General features: G+C 52.9%; 2 protein-coding genes across 4 annotated transcripts in view; one reads left to right on the top strand and one right to left on the bottom strand.

Moving 5' to 3' along the window:
• Positions 1-17993, top strand: part of NXN (nucleoredoxin) — a 31946-nt gene extending 13953 nt beyond the window's left edge. For 2 of the 3 annotated variants that reach the window (XM_017730989.1, XM_017730988.1), the window contains exons 2-7: positions 4406-4523; positions 5889-6022; positions 6353-6453; positions 6857-6963; positions 11949-12128; positions 13221-14601. In XM_017730989.1, the coding sequence (XP_017586478.1) occupies positions 4406-4523; positions 5889-6022; positions 6353-6453; positions 6857-6963; positions 11949-12128; positions 13221-13666 (1086 nt within the window). In that variant the 3' untranslated portion in view covers positions 13667-14601. The other variant, XM_017730990.1, reaches the window with a different exon arrangement.
• An 878-nt stretch (positions 17994-18871) lies between these two features.
• Positions 18872-19166, bottom strand: part of MRM3 (mitochondrial rRNA methyltransferase 3) — a 3426-nt gene continuing 3131 nt past the window's right edge. The window contains exon 5 of the mRNA XM_017730889.1: positions 18872-19164. Coding sequence (XP_017586378.1) covers positions 18985-19164 — 180 coding nt within the window. The 3' untranslated portion in view covers positions 18872-18984. The remainder of the gene's footprint in view (positions 19165-19166) is intronic.

The following is a 19166-nucleotide window of genomic DNA, read 5'->3' as shown; positions in this document are numbered from 1 at the left end:
ATTGCTGCCTTTGAGTGTTTAAACTGGCTTTGTCTGTCGCTGGTCAGGGTAAAAGTGTGGGTTGCAAGATGAGTAGAGCCTCTGCCCTCTGCATCTCTGGGCAGAGTCAGCTCCATATGCTATGGAAGAGGGAAGCGTGCGAGCTTTTATGGTCCAGTTTCACACAACAGCAGAGAAATGCAGCCCCCAAGGAGGGTGGGAGGACCACTTTCCCAGCAGCCAGGGCTCTGTGCACTGCAGGCAGTTGTGCTTTATCTCTGCCAGCATTCACCGCTGCAACTCAGGATTTATGTGAGCGAGTGAATACGACCAGGACTGATAAATCAATCAGCACAACCAAAAATAGCAGCCGGCAGCTGTTGGAAGTGGGGGATCCCTTCCTCACCAGAATGAGCGGAGCAGGAGGGGATTTCATCCGCCCCGGCCGGGTGCCAGCCCTGTGCAGAAACAGCCGTGGGCTGCTGGGGAGACCTCTCGTCTGACACCTTTATCTGGAAAAATTACTGTGGCTGTCTGCAAATGTCTCCCCAGCCTCTCAGCCAGGAATTCCCAGTCACCAGGATGAGGGGAATAACGGAGCCAGTACTGGTGGGGAGAGCAGCCTTGTGCTGCTGCATGGCCGACATCTGGGGATCGCCTCAGCCCTCCTCAGATCATGAGTGATCTCTGAAAGCCTCTCACAGCTGGCTGTGGATGGAGTCATGGAGGGAACCCAGGGCTTGTGGTTTCTAGGACAGCGTGGTGATGCTTTCGTGCAGGGATAAAGTTACTGGAGGAATCCGGTGACTCTGTTTTTTCCACTGGATGGCTGTACTAAACCACCTGCACAGGAGCCAGGGAAGTCTCTGTAAGGCTGCTCAGCCTGCACAGAGTCTTGTGAGGGGCTGTATTTCCTCAGTCCTTCTCCAGTGGGTGTCCTGGGGTGAGCAGTGACTGTAGCAGGCCTGAACCAGGAGCAAAGGGCGCTGCGAGAGGATCAGCTGCTTTCAGGCTGAATAGTCCATAGATTATTTCCACATCTGTGTTAGCTTTGGCTTGATCCCACAGATTTGCAACAGCTGTTGGGAAGCGGAGCAGAGATCCCCTCTTTAAATGGATGATCAAATCCTTAGAGTGTGTGGAATATGTTATTTATATGTCATCCTCTTCACGGCAGGAAAAACAGCTTTTCAGAATTGCTGAGGCAGCACTCTGCCTTGCTGCCTGAGCTATCATCTCATCAGCCCGTGGTCTCACAGCAAGTTGTAATTTGCTTTCTGCATCCCACACCCAGCCTGACACAGAATCCTTTGTGAGGTGTGTGGTTGTGCAGGTACCCATTCCAGGGATGCCTTTTTTCTCCTGGATTTCCCGTTCTGCATGGACCACAAGCAGTGGGTGTAAGCTGAGCTTGTCCCCTTTGCAAAACCTTCACATGTGCAAATCCCTGGCATTTTACCCTGAGAAAAGCTAACTAGTGCAATAGTTTGCCACAAGGCAGGTTGGGTCATCCCAGTGGTTTTAGGTGGAGATCAGATGTTCTGGCTGGAAGCTGTAGTTTAGGTGCAAAATAGTGGCACAGCGTGGGAATCCCATCGGGAGCTGTCTTTAGCTTGGCTAAAATGAACCAGCCCATTTCCTACCAAGGTTCTGCTCTTTCAGGTCAGACCTGCAGTAAAAGCAGCCATCAGGCTTCCTTCCCAAATGTCTGACAGGCTCTGGAAAGGCTGGAATCTGGCTGATGAGGGCCAGGGTGGTGGGAATTGTGGTAGATCCTGGCACTCCTCCTGCAGCGCGTGCATTTCTCATTCCCCATCAGCTTTCCTTGCACACAGGGGAGTCATCAAACCAAACTGCTCCCACTTTAAACAGCACATTCCTGGATGGAATTAATATGGTTAGTGCATCGAGACCACTAACTTCCAATTCAAGGCTTTTATAATAGGCTTCAAATGGCAACCCAGTTCCAGTTGCTTTATATGCAATTGTTGTGTTTGTCCACTGGTGTTGTGTGATGGGTTTCAGTGATAATCCAGGCAGCAAATCTGTTAAAAATAGGAAGTGCTGCTCAGCCTGTACGAAGCTCTGAAACTTGGTTTGGTGTTACCTGGGCCGATGGGTTGTGCCTGGGAGCTTTTGCACAGGTGCAAGGTAAAACCTTCCCGTTTGAATGGCTTTTTCTCGTTCACCCAACGTGTGACTGAGTGTGACATGATGTTCTTTAGGTTCAGGTCTCAGAGCTCAGTGATGGACATGCTCCCCCAGCAGCAACAGGTGTCATGTTGACCTCTTTTGATGCTTTTTGACCCTTTTGACACACACGTGGCTTGGTGCTTGCTTGAGGCATTCTCACTGATGAGTTAGAAGTGGCAACTCCTGATTTCATGGGGACAGAGTGTCTGGATTGCAGATTGCCCGTGCCGTGGATGTCTGGGAAACCAAGACAAGTGCCTGCAGTTTGGGTCCAGTGGGGCCTGATGGTTTACACATCCTGAGAAGACCCAGGACCAGCTGTTGGCAAGAGTTAGCACATGTGCTGGACCCCGTAGACTGCCTGGAGCCAGCCATGCCACGCTTGCTGCAGTGCTTTGAGCAGGTTTGGTTTGGTGTTTTCCTCTTATCTGAGGTGTTCCAGCCCCATCCCTCTGAGCACAGCGAGTCCATGCAGCCTCTTGGCTCCGAAGTGCAGACCCTGCTGCTTCCCCAGCCAAGCAAAACTGCCAGGACCCGCCGTGATGCCCTGGGGGAGCTGCTTCTGTATACAAAGGACTTGGCAAAATGAAGTGTAATGTAAGCAACTATTTAAAGAGAACGATCCGATTGCTAGTTGTAATTTCCTTATTGTTTGCAGCACCCTGTTAAATGCCTGTGATCCTTATAAAGAGCTTTCCCCCACCCTTTAAACTTCACAGAAGTGGATTTTATCTTCTGTGGTTTGAACACCATCGTTGTGAGGGGGTGGTTTGTACTGAGTACAGTTTCTTTATTCTTTTCATGCCCAAAGCCATTTGGTTTGTGATTCCATTAATATGTCTATTGGAAATGGAAGGCTGGTGGGTGGGACACAAAACCTTGCCTTCCTCTTCGTCCCGGGATCGGGATCGTTCCCATCTCAGGAAATGGGATTGCTTCTCTTTGCAAATCAGGGACAGCAATCTGCAGAGTTCTTCCTCTGGAAACACGTGGGTGCAGTTTCTCTGAGAAGTACTGGTGGAAGCAGCAGCACATCGTGTGATGGTTTCCCTGGCTCTCGTGCTGGCTGACACTGGTGGGCCCCTTCTGTGCTTCTCCTGTGCCTGGGTTTTATTCTCCCAACTGGAGCACGTTGTAAACACACGGAACCCGAGGGCCTTTGCAGAGCAGAGCTTGATGTTAGGGGAACGTGGAGATTAGTTTCCTTCCCCATTTGGCTCTTGGCTATGGTTTGGCTTTTGTCTGAGAGTTTGATAATTCACCCCTGGGCTGTTTGGGTTGAAATGCTTGGAGAAATGTAAGGAAAATGAGGTGATGGCAGCAGCTCCTCCATGCGTGGTGGGGAGAGTGGCCCTGCCAGCCCACACCTGCAGCCTGTGCTGTGCCAGCAGCTGTCGTGGTCCTGTTCCTCCTCATCCCAGCCAGCTTCTGTGCATGAGTTAAGCTCTAAATTATCCTGTGCCAGAAGCATATCCTGGGGAACGTGAGCCCAGGAGTGTGTGACACCCAGAGCACTCTGTCACCAGTGTTGTGCAGAGCCAAGCTCGCTGCAAAACGTAGCGACCAGCAGACGGGCCCATCCAGACTGGGATGCCCAAAACGTGGCCATCAGCCTGCAGAGCTGGCAGTGCAGGATGGATGAGCTGGGCCCCCAGGCTGATGTCAAAGCCCTTAATCAGCTCCTGGGAGCAAACCCGGGAAGCCCCAGTTGCAGAAGAATAATTTTTTTGTGTGTTGGCCTTGTGCTCAGCCTGGCTGTGTTTTGGCAGGGGTTGCTGGTTTGTTTAATGAACATGGAAGTGGGAAGGGAGGAAACAGCCAGGGAAGCATTACAAATTGCTTCAGAGCAGTGGCATTAAAAGTATTTGTGCTTACCATGTCTTCTAAACAAAGAGCTCAAAGCATGGCAAGTATTATCCCCATTTTACTTGCAAAGAGGTAAAAGCAGGAGGAGGAGAAGCTTTGCCTGTGCTCATGGGCAAGCCCACAGCAGGTATGAGACACATGGGGGTCTCACCTGAGGTCCTGAGGGGATGGTGGTGATGGTGAGGGTCTCTGTGGGCACTGGCCCAGCAGCTCTTCCTCACATTCCTTCACGCTCATCCCTGAAGCACCAGCTCTGTTTCTTTGCTCACCTCTGACCTCTGCTCTGAAAGATGCTAATGCTCCAAAATCTTCCTCTTCACGCTGCCAAGTTTACCTTCCTTATCTCCCCTCCCAATCTTTTTTACAGCTGAAGCTGTGGAACAAGTACAGAGTCTCCAACATTCCTTCCCTAATATTTATCGATGCCGCCACTGGGAAGGTGGTTTGCAGGAATGGCCTCCTGGTCATCCGAGATGACCCTGAAGGTAAGACCTGGAGTCCCCTGTGCCACAGAAACATGGGGACACAGCTGCTTTTTCATTCCAGTTCATTCTGAATGGCCTGAGGGGGAGGGAACAAAGAACTATTGTCATACTTAACTATTCAAAGCACTGTGCTATTTTCGGCGTAAAATTTTCTTCATCATTCCTACCAGATCTTGTGTTTTGGTTTTGCTTACTGAGAAGAACAAAGAATTTCCCTCCAGGATTTTTGTCTGGAGTGCTAATGAGGAAAAGGTTAGGCTAACTGGAACATGAAGTTTGGATTTTTCCCTGATGGAGGCACATGGACAGACAGAATGAGGGCCCAGACTTTCCATACCTTAGGAGCAGAATCCTTCCAGAATACTGAATGGGACTTTTATCATTGACATCACACTCAGGTTAATGAGTTTCCCATTATTTACAAATTAAACAGAAAAATACTACTATTCTCCCTTGCTGAGGCTTGCTGTGCTGGGAGTTGATGCTAAATCTATCTTCTTCCAATTTGGAAAAAACCCGAATGAGCCAAATGTGTGCCCTTACTCACAGACCCTGCAGACCCATCAGTCATCTGCTGTAGTTGTCCATCCATTTTTTTTTATTACAGCCTCATTGTTTCTTGGTGCAGTAAATACTGAGCATGGTGACAGAGTCTTTAGTTCAGTGGCAGGAGCTGTACAGCAGGAACATGTTGTGGCCTGAGCCATCTGTGATGTTTTCTCCTCTCTGGCTGAACACATGGATGGATTGCTCTGGGAGCTGGCAGCAGATGATTCAGAGCATGTTTGTGTGTACACACACAGCTTGCTTTGGGGTGCAGAGAGTTAGTGTAAGATATATATAGAGATATATGGATATAAACACACCATCTTTTACATATATATAGCTCAGGTTTATAAATAAAGACATGTATGGATATGTGTAGAAATATATGTTAGTATCAGCATAAGGGACACAGTCTGACTGCATTCCTGAGCACATACCACCTTGCCCTCTCTTGCTAAAATAAACGCTGTTGATAAGGAAAAGATGCCTCAGCAGGCACAAAACCAGAGCAGGCTTTGTCAGGCTGAAGGTGCTTTGCCTTGGGTGCAGCCTGCCTGAGAGAGAGAGGTGACCCTGGCTGCAGTGCAGAGCTTGGCTTCCTCACCTCAGGGCAAGGGTGTGGTGGTGCCTGACAGCCGAGGTGTTCTGCATCCCCCTTAGATGGGAATAAACCCCAGTCAGGTTCCTCAGACAGGATCCCCTGTATCCTTGCAGAAGGTGGGGTGGTTTTTCTAGTGGAACTTTCTGAAACTGTAAAAGTTGCTTATGCATGTTACTGTCTTATGTCTTCTTTCCACCCCTATCCTGACCCCTCCCCAGGTCTGGAGTTCCCTTGGGGGCCAAAACCCTTCAGTGAAGTTGTTGCTGGGCCTCTGCTAAGGAACAATGGGCAGACACTGGACAGCAGTGCCTTGGAGGGCTCTCACGTTGGGGTCTATTTCTCCGCGCACTGGGTGAGTGGGAGGTGCTGTGCAGAGCAGTTGGAGTGGGCTCAGGGAGAGTAAAGACCCTGGTTTGGTTGGTGCTGAAGAATTTAAGATGCTTTGATCATCAGCATTGCAGTGGCCTGTCATCCTCAGCTGGCCCTGTAAGTGGGAGAGTGGTCAGATTTTGAAAATGGAAGAGGTTTTGTTGGTAACTTACAGACCATAAACCCCAGCCATGTTCAGGCACTGCAGCAAAGATGAGGTCACACCAGTTCATGGTCACTGGGTCACCTGGCCCTGCTGGGTGTGGGACTGGTCCTGAGGAGGAGACAATGTCCTTGTGCTTGTGTTTTGCAGTGCCCGCCATGCCGAAGCCTCACGAGGGTGCTGGTGGAGTCCTACCGGAAAATCAAGGAGGCAGGCCAGAAGTTTGAGATCCTCTTCGTCAGTGCAGACAGGTGAGGCAGCACTCACACCCTGTGCAGGCAGAGCAGTTTGGCTCTGGTATCAGAAAGGCTGCCTGAGTCCTTTCCCTCTGCCCAGTAGGGACATGCAGAATGGGGTCGGCAAGAGCAGGTCTGTGCTTCACTTTGTGTCTTGTGGCTCTGATCTCTGAAGGATACTCGAGCTGCTGCTGTCACCATGGGTTGGCATCCAGGTACCCTGGAGAGTTTGAAATATTTTATTAGGGGAAAAAATAGACCAGGGACAACTTCTCAAATTTGGTCTGACTGTCTCCCAGCAGCACTTACTGGTGGGTTTTGGTGAAGGCATAAAGGGCTTTGCAGGCCAGGTTTTTAATGAGGAGGGAGCCTGGCAAGTGGAGGGCTTTGCATGCCATGCTGTGTTCCCCTTGCACAGGTCGGAGGACTCCTTCAAGCAGTACTTCAGTGAGATGCCCTGGGTGGCTGTGCCCTACGCTGACGAGGCCAGACGGTCACGCCTGAACCGACTCTACGGCATCCAAGGTAGGAAAGGCCACACTGAGACACAGATCTCCTTTTCCCCCCTCCTTTTGTTGAGTATTTGTAATGTCTCCTCTTGTTTAACTAAACCAAGAAAACAGCAAAGCAAAGCACAGTGCCCCAGGCAGAGTTGCTTCATGTTTCTGCTTTCCACAAACTCACATTCCTACCACCTGCCAGGCAGGCTGTTAGTTGAAACAGGACTTCCATAAACAACCTAATTCTTCCTGGAAACTTGGAAGCTGTTTTTGGCTTGAATGTTTTTAGTCTAATTACTGATTTATTTATTTTTGCTTTTTCTTGCCGGTTTAAATTTCATTTTCTTGCCGGTTTATGTAATGCAAAGGCAGGCCATCGTCCTGTGCAGGGGCTGAGGAAGATGGCATCTGGTTTATGTTAGTGACATGAATTACAAAAGAGAGAGTGTTTGATGTAAACCATGGCTTTGCTTTTACTGTACATGCCAGTGCCAGAATTCCAGCAGCCCTGGCTGCTCGTAGGGGCAGGGAGAGACTCCGCATGTCTGGATGGCTTCAGAGAGTCACGAAGATGATAAAAGCTCACAGCAGCCTTCCTAGGGGCTGGCAACTTGTTCCAGCAGGGGACAAACTGCAGCACAGAGGTGTGTAAGGTGACTGGCTGGTGAGATCTCGTGTATGTACAAATAGTTTCTCCCTGTGGTTAAAGGATCTTGCTGCAATGTGGCTGCTTCTCATCTGTTTCTGTGTGATGCCATAGAATCATAGGGTATTCTGAGCTGGAAAGATCCATCAGGATCATAGATCCAGCTCCTGGCCCTATGTAGGACACTCAACAATCCCACCCTGTGCCTGAGAGCTTTGTCCCAATGCTTCTTGAACTCAGACAGGTTTGGTGCTGTGAACACTTCCCTGAGGAGCCTCTTTCAGTGCTCAACCACCCTCTGGGTGAAAAACTTTTTCCTGATATCCAACCTAAACCTCCCCTGACTTAGCTTCTTGTTGGCTGGGTGGGTGCAGGCTGGCAGAGTGTCAGTGTGGTCTGCAGGGAAGGAGGAGTGTTGCCAAAGGTGGCCGAGGGCATGGGAGAGTGACAGGAGAAATAATCCCTCCTTGGGGTCCTCTCCAAACACCACTTCTGGCATGAGCTCAGGTGCTGCCACTCAGCTCTGTTCCCTGACCTTAGCCCAAGAATAACCATTTGCCTACTTTAAACAGCCATCACTTTGCTGCTTAATGACCTTCCCATGAGGCGAGTGCTTTCCAAATTCATCCGTCTTTTCCCCGGCCTGCTCACAACCCTTTCCAGTGCTGGTTTCGGCCGAGCGCTGCAGGACTGCTGCCAGTTTCACTGGGACTTTCTGTAAATAAGGTGTCCAGACATGGATACTTGAGCACCAGGCATGCTGTAGCCAGGGAAACAGTGACAACAGCTTTCCCTCCAACTCCAGCTGCTGCCTTCTTAAAGGTATCTCTCTTTGTTGTGTGCTGACCTGAAAATGTAAATATTGGCTGTTCCCCTGCACGCCAATTCCTTTCTGTGCCCAGGTAGCTCCCATGTTATCCCTGAATCTCAGCTCCATGCAGACTTTGGGGCTGCCTGCCTGTTTGCAGTCAAGCTTTTCACACCAGCTGGAACAAAAGCTTCCTGCAAACAGAGCTGGGTGTTGTGGGCTCTGCTTATCACCACGCGTGGTTATTCCACCTAAATGAAAACTCAGATCTGTGTAATCTCATCAGCCTTTCCCCACATTCATGGTTCTGCTGCTGCCTCTCTGAAAGCTCTCTTTGGAGCTGCACCAGTGATCAGTGAATGTCCAGGTTACCATCCTGGTGCTTGGGTTGTGAGCACAACGTGAGGAGGTTTCCCACTGGTTTTTGAAGGCTGGGTACTGAAACAACAGAAGAGCTTGTCTTCCCTGTCTGCTTTAAGTTCCTGAGTGGTGGAAAGCAACAAGAGTCAAATCTCTTGTTGTTTTAGTCCCATGTTGGCCCCTACAACATTTAAAAACTCAGTATAAAATGTAAATTGAGTTATTGGCCTTTATTTGGGTTTACTTGAATGCTTCTATTCATAACTCATGTGCAGTCAGAGGCTGTACCATACCACCTCTAGTAAATTGCTTCTGGTGCAGTGCTGTTCTGAGAAAGAGTCATGTCTTGTGTTGTGGCTGTGTAGAAATAATTCCCTTTTGTGCAAGCAGCTCCCAGTCCTGCCTTGGGTGAAATCCCCTGGCCTTAGTTCTCCTTCCGATGGGATGGGGAGCAGTGATAAACTTGATGCTTTGATAGGAATCACCCCTTGTTATTGTGTATCTCATGAGACCTTTTGGGTTCCTCAATATTCCCCCTGGACTCCGTGGTGTCTCTTAGATATTTGCAATGCCTTCCAAACCCTGTTGTTTCTCCCCTTCCCCAGACACCCACAGGTCACTCTCACAGCCTGGAAGTCACTGTTACAGGAGATTCCTGGAGTTTTCTTCTGAAAAAGTGAAAAAACAGCGATAAAATGCACCACCTGTCCTGTGGTTGGTGTAGGGTTTGCTTCACGTGGATTGTGATTACTGACCCAACAGACTTCATGCAGATGAGATTTCCATGAGGGGTGTGGGGTTTAATATATAAATATGTAAATGTCTTGCCAGGTTCGGTAACAAACCATTTGGCCCCTGTGTTTTCATAAAATGCTGGCCCCGTGGGAGCCAAATCCATTTTCTAGTGCATAAAATCCAACCAAGCCTGTCTATGCTAATTCTCATCCAAGCTTATACAATATTCATTGCAGTGTCTGATCGCTGATTCTTCTTGATAAGTAAATTCTGGTGTTATGACTTAAGGCAATTACCAAATCCCCCAAAAGGCACTAAAATAACAAATAGTGGCTGGGACGAGTGGAAAGGGGGAATTATTTGGGTTAGCAGGTGTGAATAACATTAAGGATGGTTTCCCTGGTCCTGCAGGTCTGTGACCCCTGAAAACAGGGTGTGTCTTTTAGGGAAGTAGTCACAAAGGTCACCTGAGAAGATGGGGATGTGAATTATCTTTAAAAATACTCTGTTTTCTGATTCAGTTTTGTATTTGCAGTTGGAAGTTTGATGGCTGGGTGTTTGGGAAGGGGGGGGGGAGGGGGCATCTGCATATGCAAATTAGGTGAAGTCTAAAGGAATGCTTTGAATAGTGGATGAAATCCTTGATAGCTGCAGAGTCACAGCGATCTGTTTCTAAATTGGGCCCTTAATTTCCCCAGATCAGCAAAGCTTATTTGAAACCTCTGCCTGGGAGTTGCTCAGGCTGACTGATGACCTGAGAGTCTCTAGCCTGTCCCTCATGTATAATGGATGGCAAAGCAGGCGTTTGGGGTGGGGTTGGGGATCGTAAATGGATCAAGATCCGAATCCTGCGTGCTGCTGAGCACCGAGTGCTTCTCCTGGTGTCAGTAGCACTTTGTGCCTGTAAGGGCAGGGCCAGCGTGAGATTTCCCAATTCCTTCCAGTCTCTTTAACCCATCCCTGCCCTGGGGCTACGTTGAATTACCAGCAGGTAATGAATAAGCCTTTTTGTGATACAAAATGGTTTTCTTGGCGTACCCTTAGGATCTGCAAGCGAAGCCATTGGGCGGGTTCCTGCACTGCTGCTTAGCACCAGCCCCAGCGCAGGAAGGAATGCGCCGGGCTGGAATGACGGGAATGCGGCCGCTCGCCTGGACCTGCAGGCAGGCTGGGACACACAGATGGCCGTGTATTTCCTAGAGAAATGCCTCGAATTCAGAGGGCTTGTGCGTAGCCCACTGTTGGACAAACGCGGGACTGCAGTGCCAGGAGCCCGGCAAGGGCAAACGTGCTGTGTGCCCCCTGCTCAGGGAAGGGTTCTGCAGGGTATTTCTGAGGAAGGAGCTTTAAAATGAACCTTGAGATGAAGGGCAGGAGTGTTTGAGTTGCCTCAGCTTGCCAGGGATGTTGCTAGGTGAAAGAGATACTGGATAAGGGAGCAGGTTGAAGCCTGAGTGATGAACAGTCCCTGGCACTAACGCTGGTCACTTCATTTGTCCCTTGGGGCCTGATCCTGCTGTCCCCTCTTCCTTCCTTGTGGGATGTTTCTTTGTCTCCCTGATGACAGAGGAATGGTGTGCTTTCCAGATGAAGTCACCAACATGAGCTGCTCCTGTTGACCCACCCGTGGCTGTTTTATGGCCGGAAAGCCGGTGCCTTATCAGATGGGATGGTCACCAGCTGGTGTCCAACCTGCCCCACTGCCAGTGACATCTGAGTTGGTGACTTGTGCTATGTCTCTGCTGCAACTGTGTTCACTTCCTGTATAAAGCTTCTCCTTTATGACAGAGCTTTCCAGCTCCATAGCTCAGGGCAAAATGCTGCTTTTTCCCAAGGGCCAGACCATCACTGGGTATCTCCTGAGCCACATCCTGCTAGGATCCTGTAGACCTGGACATTCCTGCACAGTTTTGTTAATCTCCAGAGGGATGTGCTGTGGAAATGGCTGGGCCATTAGTGCAGAGTGCTGGAGGTCTGTGGGGGCTAAAATAGGTGGTGTTCCTTCTGGGAAGGAACACACCCTGCTTCCTGGCCACTGTTGTCTGCATGCTGTGTGCATTCCTGGGAATTGGGCCCTTCCAGAGGCAGCCACATCTCAGCACTGGGATGGTGATGCACAGGGGGCACGGTGCAAGAGGGAGGGTCCCTCAGTGGTACAGTGGGATTTGCACTCGTGGGCACCAGGCAGCAGCAATCCCTGCCTGAACCTGGGTAGGGAGAGGCAGGCAGGGCCAGAGCTGTCTCTCAGCTTCCTGCTCTGGCTCCTGAATTGCAGTGCTCTGCTAGGACGGAAACAGGATCCAGGGAGCCTGATCCCCACTCCATGAGCTGCAGACAGGCAGGAGGCTCGCTGGGCTCCTGCCAGGGCCGGAGGCCATAGAAAAAGGCCTTTCTCCCCACACCCTGTTGCTGGCCAGTTCATGCTTTGGCTGATCCCCCTCCCTGTTTTTTTCCATCGCAGGCATCCCGACTCTCATCGTCCTGGACTCCAAGGGAGACGTGATCACGCGGCAGGGCCGGGTGGAGGTACTGAACGACATCGAGTGCCGCGAGTTCCCCTGGCACCCCAAGCCCGTGCTGGAGCTGACGGACTCCAACGCCGTGCAGCTGAATGAGGGCCCCTGCCTCGTTCTCTTTGTAGGTATGGATGGAGCATCCCTGCTGTGACAGCAGAGCCTGTGCTGGGGAAGGGGGCTGGGCGACCTGCCAGCTTGGCTAGAGCTGGCCACAGGGCTGGGAACCTGCCTCTGGTGATGACAGTGTCCATGGAAAGGGATATCCCTTCCATGTCCATTTTCCATCACTATGTGCTCACAGAGAGAGGCCAGTGCGGGGAGAGAGCTCCCTGTGGAAGCCCCTCAGGACAGACTTGGAGCCTTTCCCGTGCCACAGCAGCTCACAGGAGCTTGCCAGAGCCTGCTGTGCCCACAGAGCTCCCACATACCACCCTGGGATGCAGTGGAGCAGCGATTGACAGCGCAGAGGAGCTGTCATATCAAAGGTGTGGTGGTGGCTGTGGACAGGAATGCTGATGAGGTGTTGGGAGTATGAGAAATACACTGTCACAGCTGGTGGTGGTGGAGATGGGAAAAGCCTTTCTGGAGCAGGGACTTGAGGCACACGTGATGTTACAGAGGAGGCAGAGGAAGTGTCTCTGTGAGGGATTATAGATCAGTGCTGGAAACCACAGCTCAGGACTTGAGTCCCTGGGCTGAACACGGCTGTGACAATCAGAGCAGCCTTTCATGCTCTGCTGGTCCTCCATTCCCCCAATTCCCCTGGCTGCAGGACGGGGCAGGTTTTTCCCCAAAGTTCCTGTCCTTCTACTGCTAACCCACACATGAAGCTCCCCTGCAGTTAGAAACAGGCCTAGAACTCACCCAAAGCATGGATGGCTCATTCCTCATTGCTTCCCTGCCAGCAGTGGACACAATAACTCAGGAAAGGGCATGGCTGGGATGAGCTGTGCTGCAGGCTGAGCCCTGGGTGAGCAGCACTGGGGAGCACACAGCATCCCAGGGAGGGAGTCAAAGGGTCCTGGGCTCTGGGGGGTGCAGCTGTCCCCTGTGTGCTGTGTGGAGTTTGCTGAAGAAGCCCCCCTTGCCTTGCTGGTGTTGTGCCAGGCCCAGGGCAGGGCTCGTGTCCCGCTTCCTCGTGTGCCCTCTGTGAGCAGCACACCCTCCTCTGCAGCGCTGATAACACGGCCCTCGTTCCTTTCCTTCTTCCCTTTCAGATTTCCTTTTGACCCTGGTTATTTATTCAGCGGAGCCCAGCGGGGGATGTGAGCCCAGAGCCAAAAATCCTCTCCTCACGCGGGAAGGACCGGCTGGCCACGCCAAGCCTGATGGATTGGGGCTGGCGCTGCAGGCCTCTGGAAAGAGTTATTTTTATCTTGCTCTGAGCAAAGTTTTTCTATCACCTTGCTGCAAACAGCTCATCAGGAGAACAGCTGGGGCTCCTGCTTGCTGCTTTTGGGGGTGGATGGTCTTGATGAAATCCACCAGTGATGTGCTGGGGCAGAGATGCAGCTGGTGCTGCAGCAAGGCAGGCACTGGGAATGGGGGCTTCTGGCCAGCTTTGTCCTGCTGTGAGACCCCCCCCAGCAGACCAGTGCCTGCACTGCACAGGCAGCAACACCCCCAGGAGAAGGCAGGCTTAGCAAGTGCTGGTGCTGAATAAATCCTGACTGATCTACCTCCTTCCCCAGAGGGGTTAGGGCTGGGTTAGCCAGAGTGTGCAGGGCTGCCTGGAGTGCTGCCAGCAGCCGATGTTTGTAGGAAAATCAATCCCTGCAGACACCCCGCAACTCAGTGTATTTATCACTGCCCTGCACGCAGGACAGACCCTGAATTCCAGAGTGCAGCGTCTCTGGAATCTCCTGCTTTGCTTGGAGAAGCCAGAGAGGAGGACAGGAATGTGTGGAGCAAGGGCAGAGAGTTTTCTGGGCAGGGCCTGTCCCAGCTGGGGGCTGGACCTGTCATGGTGGTTACATCAGGGACCACGAGTGGAGACAAGGGACTTCTCTTCTGCCTTCTTCCTTTAATGCCTGAAAGTTGTCCCCGAATTGGAATCTTTTAATCTCAGTGCTTCCCAAGGACGCAGACTCTCCTCTTTCCAGCTCACTATTTGAACTTCAGTGGTGGCTGGTGTTTGATTGATGCTGCCATCTCTTTCTACCCTCCCTCTGTCAAATCAAAGCTGCCTTCACAGCGCTGAGACTGGAGCAGCAGAGCTGCAGCTCAGCCATCCCGAGGCAGAGGGATGGTGGGTGGCGGGCAGGGGAGGCAGCAGCCTCAGATCAGCACCTTTGTTTGGTCTTCAAAACGTGCTCAAACCACAAAGCAGCTTCTTTGTGCCTGTTTGTATCACCAACAGCACCAGGGAGCAAGCAGTGGAGTATTTGGGGAGCAGGAGTTGCTCTTCTGTTACGTGTTTCCCTGTAGTGCATTTCAGCTGCTCCCTAATTGCTCCAGAGCCGTGTGGCTTTGAAGTCCATGCGGCACATCCGGGCTCTGGCTTCCTGCGTGGTGGTGCAGTGGGACAGAGCCAGTTTGCATCCTTTGCTCCTAACCTCCTTTTTTTGCCTTGCCTCTTTTCATTTGTCTCCCCAACCCCTGCAGATTCAGAGGATGACGGGGAGTCAGAGGCGGCGAAACAACTGATTCAGCCCATAGCTGAAAAAATCATAGCCAAGTACAAAGCCAAAGAGGAGGAGGCACCGTTGCTCTTCTTCGTGGCGGGTGAGGTAAGTGAAAGGAGGGCACAGGACTGTGTCCTGCTGGGTATGGGTACCACTGTAGTTGTTGTTCAGTGGGTAAACTGAGGCACGGAGCTACTGCAGCTGTCAGGCACCATGGAGCAAAACCAGACTTGAGGCCTGGCTCAGTCCATGCTCTCCTTGCTGGATGTTACTTCTAGCAAAGGGTTTGGTCAGAAGGGGAAAAGCCTGAAGATGGGAGAGGGACAGGCAGAGTGGGGCTGTGGGAGGGAGCGGAGCTGCCACACTGGGGCTGCTGCCCACTCAACCCTGAGGCTGTGTGGGCAGGGGAAGAGGAGCAGGGTTTGAGTTTCAGCCTGGCCCAGCCAGTGAAATTTCGGCTGTTTTCCTGAGCTGGCCATGCTTTTCTTGGCTGGGATGGTATTTGAGGCATGTGCCGGCTGCAGTGCTCACAGTCAAAGATCTGCTGGAGAGAATGGGAAATGGGAAAACTGGAGGACTTCTGGCCTCCCTTTCCCCCGCACAGACACTTTGCCCTGCAGCAGTCTGGCAGACGAAGGTTTTGTCTATGGGTCAAAAAAGCTCCCAGCACCCCCAGGCCTGCAGTTCCCCTCCCACATCACTGCTCAGGGCCTGGGCAGGTGGCAGCCGCTGCGCCTGCTCCGTCCCTGCACGCCCACGTCACAGCCGCAGCGTTCCCTGTGCGGAGCCCTCCGGAGCCGCCCTGCGACAAAAGGGTCCCCACTGCCACACCCAGGCCCCCCCAGCCAGGCAGGCCCCCACTGCCACCACCCACAGCCCCACTGGCCCCCTCTGTGCAGCCGCTCCCACCACCATAACGGGTCTCTGAGCATCCCAGCTCAACCCCGCACCCTTGAATAAGTCCGTTGTTGGAAAGGGCTATTTTGGGAGGGTCCGAGACCTTCCCCCCTCCCCCAGAGCCTGCGAAGCGTTTTCCTCCCGCTCGCCGGCTGTAGCTGAAACATTGCTGCTATTCATGCAGCTCCCGACGGCCCTGCAGCGGCCGGCCCGAAGAATGGGGAGCGTCCGGCACGTCCCATTCATCCGTCACCTCAATAGCCGGGAGCGCTGGCCCCGGGGCTCCGCTGGCCCCCACGCACAAAGCAGCCCGGCCATGGCCGGAGCAGGCGCCTCCCATTGCTCTCCCAGCGCTGTCTGGACCGATTTTGCATTGATTAAAAATATTCCTTGGTGCCTTTGTAAATAAAGGACGAGGCGTCCCGACACCTGGGTGGGGGGTGGCCAAGGCGACGAGCCCAGCCCTGCTCGCCCTTCCAGCCACGTGGTCCAGCTGCGCCAGAAACCCCTGCAAAGGAAGGGGAGGCGCGACCGGAGCTCCCCAGCGCTGCCGCCACGCGCTGCAGAGCCCCGGCCGCCAACCAGGTGGATGGATTCCATTCCTGCCCCTCGGAAGGGGTGCGCAGGAACGCCCCGCTCCGGGTGCGGCACAGCGTGGGCTTGGTGATGAATCGCACCAGTGCTGGCTTTTTGCATCCCACAGCCTCGGGAGGGATAAATCGTTGCCTTTGGCCAGAGCTGAGCCGTGCCTGGGTGAGGGGAGGGCAGCCCTCTCCCCCTGCAAGCAGCCTGGTGCTCTTGTGTGTGCCCAGACACTGGGACCTGCTGATGGGGTCTCATTGTTGGCTCAAAGCACAAGACTTCATCCCATTCCTGTTCTTTGCTTTGTTCCAGGCGTGCACTTGGGTCCCTTTGGTATCCACCCTTGGTGAGCAGTGAGGTGGCTGTGCTGCCAAAGGGCTGGCAGTCCTCACATTCAGTTCTTCGAGCTATGGATGTCCCAGAGGCTCCTGGGTGGCCGGGGCAGTGGGTCAGTCTGGAAGCAGGGGTTGAAGGAGTGCATGTCCCATTCCAGCCTAGGATAAACCAACCCTCTTTGGTTCTGACACAAACCACGAGCAGAGCAGGCAGCAACATGGGTGTTGCTTGCTGTGCTCGTGGTCCTGCAGTGCTGGTGCAAGGCCCAATCCCTTGGGATGGACTGTGGCAGCAGCAAACTGCTCCTGGTGTCCTGGCTCTGCTGATGACTCCTCTGTCCTTCTCCTTTTGGCTTCCAGGACGACATGACCGACTCCCTGCGGGATTACACCAACCTGCCCGAGGCTGCGCCCCTGCTCACCATCCTGGACATGTCAGCCCGGGCCAAGTACGTGATGGATGTGGAGGAGATCACGCCCGAAATCGTGGAAGCCTTTGTCAGCGACTTTCTAGCAGACAAGCTAAAACCCGAGCCCATCTAAGGGGCCTCTGTGCCAACAGACGTTATTTAAAACTAGGTCTCTCTTCCGCCGCTTGTGGATTCTCCAGCGTGTCCTCACGCCCGACCCAGTATCCAACCTTCTTGTGGTGCCTTGTTTTACGCAGTGAATCCTTCTCCTAAGCAAACTCCTCGAGATGCACTTTCAGCAGGGAGTTGTTGGCGTTTGGAGACTTCGCTTGTGCTTCATGGTGATATATTCTCTAATAACCAGGCCAGAACTGTTACTGTATTGTTATTTTATACACGGCACTAGCTAGCAGGCAAATCTTTTTGCATGGTGTTCTTCCCAACGTATGCATCAGGCAGTGGGTGGGGTTCTTGGGGCTCTTTTCTTTCTCCTCCTCCCCCTTCTTTCCTTTCTTACCGCCCCTGCTGACTAAATGACTTCCAGGAAGCAATAAGGAAACTGTCCCCATCGCCCCTGGCCAGTCCTTTCTCTCCCACGCAAGTGCCCTGACAAGGCCAAGACAAGTCTTAACTGCTGACAACCTCTGAAAGACCACGGCACAGCCAAGCTCTTCCTCCTGGGGGGTGAGACCTTCCCTCGTGGGTTTCCCACCCCTCACTCCAAGCACCGACAGCCTTAGGCAGCACTGGCTGTTCGTGTCAGGGTCCATCCCCCTGCCATGGGTGGGTATTCCCTCTGTCCCTCCCACTCTGAGCCAGGAGGAGGATCACCACCGGGCTGCCCTCACCTCTTGTTTCTTCCTTGTGCTCTCCCTGTCCCCTCTTGTCCCTCTCTCTGGTATGAACTGTCTTCTCCCCTGTGTTAGTTGATTGAGCTGTTTTTCGTAGGTGTGTCCCAAACTCAACGTAAATGGTGCTGTTCTTTAAAAAAATAACCAAAAAAAAACCCCAACCCAAACCCTAAGGAAAAAAACCCTCCCTCCCTAACCCAAGCAGCACAGCCGAGCCCTTGAAAAGTGACATTGTAAAAACTGTACATGGTGATTGGAACTTTGTAATAAAACTGTTACAATGACCTCGTTCCCGGAGGTGCCGATTGCCTGTCCTGCTGTCAGAGAGGGAGCCTGTGTGGGGGAAGAGGAGCCCCCAGCCTGACCCCATGGATCGCTGGCTCCTGGGATTCCCCCCTGGGCTCACACAGCCCCTGCCTGTGCCTGGTTTGCTGGGGTGGGTCGGAGCTCGCCAGGAGGGAGGGAGCCCTTTGGCAGCCGCTGCGCCGTTCCCAGCCCAATGTCCCAGCCTGAATAGCGCGTGTTGGGCAAGCCACTGCTTTTCCCTTTCAGCTCATTAGTCAGCTATGGCAGGATTATGGTCTCCCCTTTTATCCTGCTGCAGCTTCCCACCCTGCCAGGAGCTGGGAACAGCCGCCAGCTCGGGCTGTATAAACCCAGCCTGTGTTCTGCACGTTTCAGAGGTTGTTCCCGTGTTCAGCAGTGATGAACTGACTGGTGAGCAGTTCCAGGAGCAGCCCAGCACCTCCCAGCAGTGGTGTGGTCAGGAGTGCTGGAGCTCGGACACACCACACCACAGCCACCCCCAGCCAGCCTCGCCCACGGCAGGGTTGGAGTGATTGCTGGAGGACACGGTTTGGGTAAGCACAGGCAGCACCCATTCAGGTGGCAGCAACCTGGCCTTCCTGACCCCAAAACCACTCCCAGCAGCCAGGCTGGGGAGGACACACGCTGTCAGCAGCAGCCTGGCTGGGCCAGCACAGACGAGGGATCTGAGGTCTCCACGGATCTGCTGGATGAAAGGGCTGGAGCAGGGGGGAACCGGCTGAGGTGAGGCCAGGACTGCTACTCAGCCTTTCCCTCCTCACTGTGATCAACCTTCCCTTCTCTCTAGCATCACCATGTGGCCACCACATCCACTGGGAGCCACGCACTCATCCCAGCACGGCTCCAGCCTTAAATACTCATTTATTACAAACCAAACAGCCCGAGCCGCTCGTTTATTAACTCTCAAGGTAACCAAAGGGAAGAGGTGCTCCTTCAGCACCCAAACCACAGCAATTCAGCCTGACACAGGCAGCTTCTGCCTGTCATCCTCCTGCTTGTGCCTCCACAGCAGCTGCCTCTTGCCCTCGAACAGCACGATGCCGGCAGCAATAGCAGAGTTCAAGCTGTCCATGCCTGGCACCACGGGAATGACCAGTCTCCTCCCGCCCGTGCTGGCTGCCCGCCGGACGACGGGCG

Source organism: Corvus brachyrhynchos, unplaced genomic scaffold (genome assembly GCF_000691975.1).
Source record: "Corvus brachyrhynchos isolate BGI_N302 unplaced genomic scaffold, ASM69197v1 scaffold283, whole genome shotgun sequence".
NCBI classification, from domain to species: domain Eukaryota; kingdom Metazoa; phylum Chordata; class Aves; order Passeriformes; family Corvidae; genus Corvus; species Corvus brachyrhynchos.
Note: the sequence above shows the minus strand (reverse complement) of the source record. Positions and strands in the feature narration are given on the sequence as shown.